The sequence below is a fragment of the Dermacentor albipictus genome, chromosome 2 (assembly GCF_038994185.2).
Source record: "Dermacentor albipictus isolate Rhodes 1998 colony chromosome 2, USDA_Dalb.pri_finalv2, whole genome shotgun sequence".
Lineage (NCBI taxonomy): Eukaryota > Metazoa > Arthropoda > Arachnida > Ixodida > Ixodidae > Dermacentor > Dermacentor albipictus.
In genome coordinates, this window is record NC_091822.1 from 100210680 (window position 1) to 100219233 (window position 8554).

The 8554-nt window shown below is 40.8% G+C and overlaps 1 protein-coding gene across 3 annotated transcripts in view; it reads left to right on the plus strand.

Annotated features, from left to right (window-relative positions):
- LOC135915920 (cationic amino acid transporter 2-like) overlaps positions 1 to 8049 on the plus strand; it is a 146813-nt gene extending 138764 nt beyond the window's left edge. For all 3 annotated transcript variants that reach the window (XM_065449109.1, XM_065449110.1, XM_065449111.1), the window contains one exon: positions 4842 to 8049. In XM_065449109.1, coding sequence (XP_065305181.1) covers positions 4842 to 4876 — 35 coding nt within the window. In that variant the 3' untranslated portion in view covers positions 4877 to 8049. The remainder of the gene's footprint in view (positions 1 to 4841) is intronic.
- Positions 8050 to 8554: the final 505 nt, after the last annotated feature.

The window sequence follows — 8554 nt, forward strand, 5'->3', positions numbered from 1 at the left end:
GCAACAACACATTTAGCAGCTAACTTAGGTGTGGCATATTCTTGGTTCTGTCGAGAGGTCATTGCAACAAAAAGTTGGGGGATGCTGCTGTTCAATCTACCTCAACAGCAGTTGACATACATGCACAATTCAAGTTTCATCTATCTATAGCAGTTGGATTATTCCTTTAAACACTTTCTTAATGTACAAGACTACACAACCCTTCCCCCCCCCCCCTAGGAAGAGCAAGCAATGTAAACAATCTCATTGCTTTTGAAGGTGGTGCAACCTTTTTAATAAATGCAGATTTTTCACCTCTAATGCGTAATTTTCAACATGCATTTTATTCCTATGTACATACTGTATAATGTCGATAGAGATCATAACTTGACCGCAAAAGCTGAGGTCATTCCTGTAAAGCTAAGTCAATTTTGTGCTGAAGCACTTATCTACGGTAAACCTAATGTCATGCTTTCTGCTAATATATCAGAAATCCATGGCTGCTACTGCAGGGTAGTTAGTCTTCCTAGGGTTATGTTATTTAAATGAATAACTGGAGGAATTTCTGAAATGTTGGTGATACGATGTATAGTATCGATACGATGTGTAGATGTATAGTATAGTAGTTTAGGTTAGTACAGTCTTCCATTTTCTTGGCAATGTGGAATAACTGAACTGTTTTAACCTCCAATCTTCCAGCTATGTTAACATCTGCAATAGAGTGCCCAGATGCAGTTTCATAAAAAGAAATGAAAATTGGCCAAGATGGTTGGCTTAAAAAAAAGAAATCTATTGATGGGGTGTACTCGCACAAAACGCCAACAAAGCGCAAAATGTTTGCATTTTATCCTATATCTCGGCAGTCATTGGTCAGTCTGCACAATGTTGCAAATTTTAGCAGATTTTGCCCTAAATATGCGGTCTTTTGGATGTTTGCAGCAAAAATTAAATTCATTGGATTAGCAAATGTTGAATCAAATATCTTCTTCTGGTGCATTTCTAGATTTCTCAAATATTTATGCCAACATGTGATGAAATTATTTTACTTTAGCAGAGTCTGCAAGGAAAAAGATGGCAGCTCTGGGTATCAGTACATGAAGCTTTTTTTTTTCTTCTGAGGTATTGAGTGAGCAATTGCGCTTCAATAAAGCGACACTAAATATAATTTTACGTCATGCCTTACGCGAGTCTTTTCATTACAGAAAGTGAGAGAGGCATAAAGGAGAGATGCGTCGACCTGTACCAGTTTCTTTATTACAGTAAAACCTCATTGATAGATTTATTATTGGATAGCAGAAAAAGAGCGCATGAACTGGGAAAACTTAACACCCGATAACACTATCAGTGCTATTGATGGGGCAAACACTAATGCTACAGATAAGGCAGAAACTTACTTGCTCAAAACTTTATTTGAAGTTGGAATAGAATGCCAACAAACTATTGAAAACAGACTAAAAAAAACTTGCTATCATTGCTTAACAATTAGATTGAAGATTACTTTTTCTTTATGCACTGAACGAAGTTTGTGATTTTTATCTACCACCCGAGTCAAATGTTTGATAACAATGAGTGCTCGCAGCCTTTTTCCAATTTCCGTGTAGTTGTGTACAGGCGCCAAATCTTTAACTGGTGTGCGGGAGCGGCGACTTTTCCGTGCGTCAGCGCCGTTTGACGGGGCGAGGCTGGAAACAGTCTGAGGCTAAGCGCATGCGGACAAAGCGCGCTCAGCTGGGCCCATCGTCTACTAGGCTGTTTCCAGCCTCGCCGCGTCATACGGCGCTGACGCCGGGTAAAGTCGCCGCTCCCGCACACCAGTTCAAGATTTGGGCGAGTGTACATCAAAGTATGTTTATATCCAAATTGTTGGATATAAACATATTTTCTTGTCTGTAAGACTTCGTTATAATGAGGATCGACTGTACAGCTGTAGGGCAATATCCAAGAAAATTCTTGATATGTGTAGCAAGAACGACACAGTGTCTAATATATTAGTTGTCGTTGTGCCATTTATAGTAACTTTTGTTTCCTTTATTGTAGGATCAGTTAGTTCCACATTTGAGGGATAGCCACGCGCTGTTGCACGCGTGCATGCATGTACACGACACACACGCACACATAAGCATTTGTGACAACTGCATGAGTATTTGAGTAAGTTTAGGTTGAGATGCAAATTGATTTCCACATTGTGGCAAGTGTCTAGTTGGTCTCGTCATGGCCGTAACATCTAAATTTCTTTTCGTGGTTTTCAATGTCAACCGACTCGGATATGTAAATTTATTCATGGGTGCAGTGTCTTGTGCAAACTTTTGTATTTGGTGGTGTATTGCAGGCAATTTATTGCGCTACTCTTGCTCATATGTTGCTGTGATGTGGGGCTTCCTGTGTGTGGCCTTGCTGTGACTAACACCTGTGTGTGCTTGATGTCTAACTTTGTGCATTGTTTGTGCAGCTGGCAATGTGCTTTTGTCGTTTTATACAGATTGTTTGCCCTCGTGCATCATGCTTTGGTGCATGGGGTGGTTCATTATTATATTGGTGTTCGTGTGGTCAATTGTACCTTCATAGAAAGGTTTGCATTCGTAAATGTGAAACAGAATTGGTGTCACCAGGCAACCACTGGTATAATTCGGACAGAATTTATCGCACTGAAAAGAAGTCAAGTTATAATTGTGTTGGGAACAGATATGTTAATTTTATTTAAGCCCTCAACATTTTCTTGCAAGACTGACTATGGGAATTTGGGAAAAATTATGCGTCATGTTAACTACTTTATATCTCCCTAACAGAACCAAGTAGTTATAACCTCATAGGCAGCATTTATAAAAGGCACAAGATTGATATTATGACATCTACTATCATTGCAGGTTCATAGTGATGTGAACAATGTGCTTCAATATTTTAGAATTTTTTAAATTTTAATCAGTTGTAAAATATAGAGCCCAAAGAAGTGATGCTGCTCCCGAATATTACTAGAATATTACTAGAAGTTTTTACTTTATTTTATATGCTACAAATTTTATTGAAATTGGTTCAGTGTCTGCTTCAGGAAACCATTTTAGACTTTCAAATATGTTTTAATGTCGAGCACTAGAGCTGCTTTTTACCTACAGGTGTTGTTAGGAAAGTTATTGAGGTAGCAAAAAAATTACTAGAATGTTTAGGAGGCACGTACATTCTTGTGCAAGAGGGACCCTGCCAGTTATTTCCAACACTGCTAGAACAGCTCTAGTCCAATCTATAGTACTAACCAACATTTTTGTTCCTTAGTTTCTGTTAGATGATGTGATTTAGAAACAGAATACAGAGGCATATGCAAAATGGGAAGCAATGGTCAACATATGAAACATTCTGCATGCATGATTGGTGGAACACTACTTCCCAATGCAAGGCTGAGGACAGGATGTGATGAACTGAGGCATAAGGCATAACAGCAGCGGGAAAAGAACTGCTCCTCACACAAGTCTTTCATCTCAGTTCATCATGTCCTATCTTCCATGTTGCATTGCAGCTTTGGTGTTCAACAATGACACTTGGAACCAACTGGCCCACTGCAACATAATATTACATGCGTGCAAGTGAGCACAATGTTGTCTGGGTTTGTTGTCGTCTGCAGCAGCACCTCTCCCCATTTGTCAGTGTGAATGGCTCGGGCAGAAGAGCTCGCACTTTTGTGTCATCAGTGCCGCATACTTGCATTTTTTTCTGCAAGCCATGCACTTGAGGGTTCCATATTGCATCTGACCATTGTTAACTTCAAAAGGAAGCATTGGCGCAATCTCATGGCAGACAGTTGTAGTCTAAAACACCATGGCGAGTCTCTTACTTCTGTACCAGGGTGTACACTGTCCGACTGTGTAATGTGTTGGTGATGCAGTTAGTACTCTTGCTAGTGTATTCTGGTACCGCCATTATGCTCGTGAAAAATACTCTAGCTGTGTTAATGTGAAGACATTTGTGGCATTATGTTGGGTCTGTGCATTGCAAAGCTGAGCTGATGTTCTTCTTTGTGTAATCAGCGCAGGTATTTCGTTTTCACAGAAGCATCAAAATGTGGCCATCGCACAAGCTTTCACATTTCATCTGTCTGTCCGCTGTGTAGATAATTGATTGTGGGAGTTTTCATAATAGCTTGCACAAACCAGCTGCCATACCTTTAAGCGGACATGTGTTAATAGCTAACTGGGCAGTCTCGCTAAGCTAACGCAGCAGCATGAAACTAACAGCATGAAACTTACCACATGAAACTAACTAAATGAAGCAATGTGATGTGCTGTAAATGGCTACATTTTTGTGAATAGTTTATGGGACCAACTTACCCCATAGTGGCAGTCACCTTGCAAAATTTAGTCCATGGAATGGTAAAAAAAATTTTCTGTATGCAGTGGGATCGTGAAAAGAGCTCCTGAAAGTATTCAATGTCAGCCCTACCATGCGTGCCCTCTTTTATGACACTGTGAAGCCATTCCGCGTAGCATATTCGTATATTCCTACTACTCCTGCCACTTTGAGCACCTTGCCAAAGAATTATTGTTAATGGAGTCATCGCAGGCAGTAAATCTGGTGTCAGCACAATGCACAGACGTTGTCATTCCATATCTGCACAGAACTAACCATGCATGCGAGGTTTCAGCACTCCCATTCACTTTGCCGTATTGCGACCAGATTTTAAGTGTGCCATGACTCGCTGCTTTATTTTTGATATGCCAAACCAGTGTTTTGAAAACTTATCACATCTGTTGGGCCTCGCTTTTGCTTGTGTTATTGTTTTCTTCTCAGCTTTGTTGCTCTGTACGGCAGCGCAGGAGTTGTGGCTAATGTTGAGCACGTCTGCTCTCTCCCATTTTTTTTTTTGTTGTTCTCAGAGGCTGCAAGTCCATCAGCTGGGACTAGGCACTGACCAAAGCTTTTTGTTGCTGGCCCAACAGGACTTTTTGTTTCTACCCTATTTTTATTGCCCTGAAAACAAACTGTCACGTCAGCTTGGACAATGACTCTTCTGCACTCTTTATCAGCCGACGTGCAATGCCAAGATGGCACTGTGATAAGGCAGGCTGTGCCTGTGATAACGTATGTAACAGTGTGTGTTTATCTAAGAGCTTTCCTTCTGTGCATTGCATATTTTCGTACTTTTTGTGCGGCTGCAAGAAGTGTAGAGTACTCGGACTGCTATTCACATTTACGAAAAATGATGGCACTGTCTGCTATCAGCAACAATATCTTCCTTTGGGAAGTGCGATTACAGAGCCACAGTGCAGTTAAATAATTGATGAATGAATTTTCGCTAGCGTGCTTTTAAGGCTATATTGCCTATTTTATTGTTCTTGTATGCTTTGCAACATTCACACTTGTGGCATCTTAAAACCCTTGGGTCATGCCATGTGTCAGTGGTGTCTGATGCAATAGTGTAATAATTGCTCCAAAAATTTGTGAGGCTTTTAAAAGGCACATAATGTATCTTACTCTATTGGAATGACATCTTGCATACTGTTTGCTTGTTTGCTGGATATTTGTTTGCTGCCACCCCAGGCGCACATGTACAAATATCTCGCTGTTGAAGATTTGGTGGCCCAGTATGCGCCGTCTTCCCATTTGGAGTGGCACTTGGCTTCTTTTAAGCATATTAACTTGTCTAGTCTTAACTGTGTCTACCACGTCAAATCTTAACTACGCAGAGAATCTGACTTTAGGGCATTCGTGCTTCTATAATTGCTCTTGACTTGAGTGTTACGTGGCTACTTGCGAACATTGTTTTTTGAAATTGGTTCATGTGCATTGACCACAGCATTAGAAATTGCTGGGGAACTTCTTTAACTTCCTCAATGTACCTTTTACTGCAGGTAAGGCAAAGATTCGTCATTCCATACTATTTGTTTTAATGCAATCATGCTTATACATTGATTGCTTTCTGACCAGCATCATGTAGCATTTTTACTAGCATGATATATGTACTTAACTTTCAAATGCATCATTGTAAATGTAGGTGTATTGTTTATATGGGGTAAAATTCCCAACAAGCTTTACCATAGGCCAAAGATAAAAAGCATTTAAACAAGTCCATTCGATGCACATTTAATACAGGCATAGCACGCTTATGAATGAAAGGATTATTGACATTTAGCAAGTGTATAGCACACTGAGGGTGGATGACTGGAGAGCGTGCTTAGCCAAAGCTTCTCGTAACATTGTCAGACCTAGCACCACTGCAGGCTATTGAAAGCCACAAGTGGTGATCACAGAACCCTACTGCATTGTGTGCACAGAAATTTATGATTATGCTATATAGCATAAAGGCTACGGGACCATATTATTAATTCAATGGGTGATTGTCAAGTCAAATGTCGTCTGCGATTTTGAGTCGCCTACTGCTGTGTTTGAATAAACCCAATTTAGCGAGTTGGACTGTAGCACCAGTGAAAGACTCTGTGATCCTAAATCATCTTCCATACTACATGGCCCACTGGGTTTTCAAACCGACGCAACTCTGCAACTTGACATGTTAATATGCATGTCCTTAACTGAATAGCTTGATTGCATTTTAATTTACGCTTAATTTACTGAGTAGCTAAATCAAGTGACGCAACACAACGCTGTAATGAAAACAGGTTTGATTGATGACACTTGGCAACAAGGTCATCATCATAGCACCAAGCTTCAGTGTTGCCATTGTATAAGCAAAAGAGATATAGATGTGTATATATAAAAAAATTTTCTATGATCCATTTGTGGAGTGCAAATATCATGCATGTAAATGTGGCCTACCGCGCGTGTAGTGTCATCATTCAGTAAAGCTGGCTCGAGTTCTGTTTTTATCAGTTACATGCGTGAGACCATTGCGTAGATAGAGCTTTGTGTGTAGGCAGGTTGTCTGTAGCTCAAGAACCTTGCATGCAGCGTGGTGTGCTGTGACGCGATTAAGGCATATTTTATTCGTGAGAGCTTGTGCTTCATTATTTTGCATGGTATGTGCATGCATTCATTGCGCCAAGTGACCACGTGATGGGTGCTCAGGTGACATCCAGGGCATTGTTTCCAGTTGCACAATTTCTGAAGGGTTGCCGAGAACGAATTCCCACTGCATACGGACAACATCGAGGGTCATGCATGTGTAGTGAACACTGTGTAAACAGCAGTGCCTTGTTTTAAGGGCTGACTCTATGTGCATTGCTGTCTTTCTTCCAGAATTTTACGTTTTATACTTTTTTCTGGTGCTGTTTATTTCTGGCAAAAAAGTTCTGGGGGATCGCTTTTGCGTATTGGAGTAAATGCAGCAAGCATAACGTCAACGGCTGCTGCAGGGTTGGCAGGCAAATTTGCCAGTGTGAGCAATCCTGATGCCCGTGGTTAGAGAGCCATGCACGTGACCATAGCTGGAATGTGCGACATCATGGCTCGACTGCGGTGCTCGAGTACTAGTTGCTTTGTCAAGTTGGTCTTGCGTATGCTGCAGAGTATACATGTGCAAAAAGCTCCAACTATATATGCAAAAGCTTGCTGTTTGTGAATTATTTCCCTGTGAGTTGGCATAAAAAGGTATGTGGTTCCCCTAGCCAGTTCTTTTTCCCACATGTTTTACGTAGGCACCACTTTATGGTCACTTTTTCTCTGGGTACTCAAACAGCTTTTTGCTGTTATTTTGTGGTGCATTTTATTGTTGACCACTGGCATGAAGTTTTTTTTTTTACTGCTCGGAGTGCAGCTCATTTCAATTGTTCATTGTCTTTTCATTCTATGGTTCCCATTGAACAAATCTAGAAACGGACCAAAGCTGCTCCGCCATGTATGGCGACTGTGCTTCCCAATTTATATATGACTGTGTTCCCCCAACTACAGCATTACGTGGTGTGTACATGTGTTGGGGAAGCTTGTCAAATTTTAGATGTGCTTCCATACTTTGCACATACATTCTGCCTCATAATGCAATGCAGCGTTTTGTTGTGTCTTCGGGGACCATTCCTTGGATGTGACCACCAGCAAACACTGTTGCAATTTATGTGTTTTCAGACAAGTGTTTTATTGTACAGTTGTAAATAAAGTGCCGCTGGCCGAGTGTGCCAGCACTTGAGCCTTGTGCTCGATGTTTTTGCTGTGTTTATATAGTATTTAAGACAAGTTAGGGCAGCATATTTGGGGACAATTGGAGGAATTCTACAAGCTGTGTGGCCAACATGAAATAGAAATTGGTTAATGCAGGGAAGAGAGTAGATATTTTATAGATCTATGTATAGTATTGTCATTTTTTGAAATGCAATATGTGTATTAAACCTGCTCGTATCCCAGTTTTGTCTCCTGTCTTCGATTAAACAAGATAATTATCAGTGCTAAAGATGTAGGCTGAACATTTTAAATGCCGTGCCAGAACTGCTGTGCAAATGAGGGATAAAACATCTGTTGATGTGACGGAAACTTGATTAACAATTTCACCTCTGTGGCAAGGTTCTCCTGACCTTCGACTATCTCCACGAAAATGTTTGCACTCCTATGTGCTACGCCCTGGAGTCGGGTTATCCATCGCATATGAGGAGCCTCTTGCTACAGATTACTCGGTGCATCCTCTCGTCTCCCATTCCCTAACACA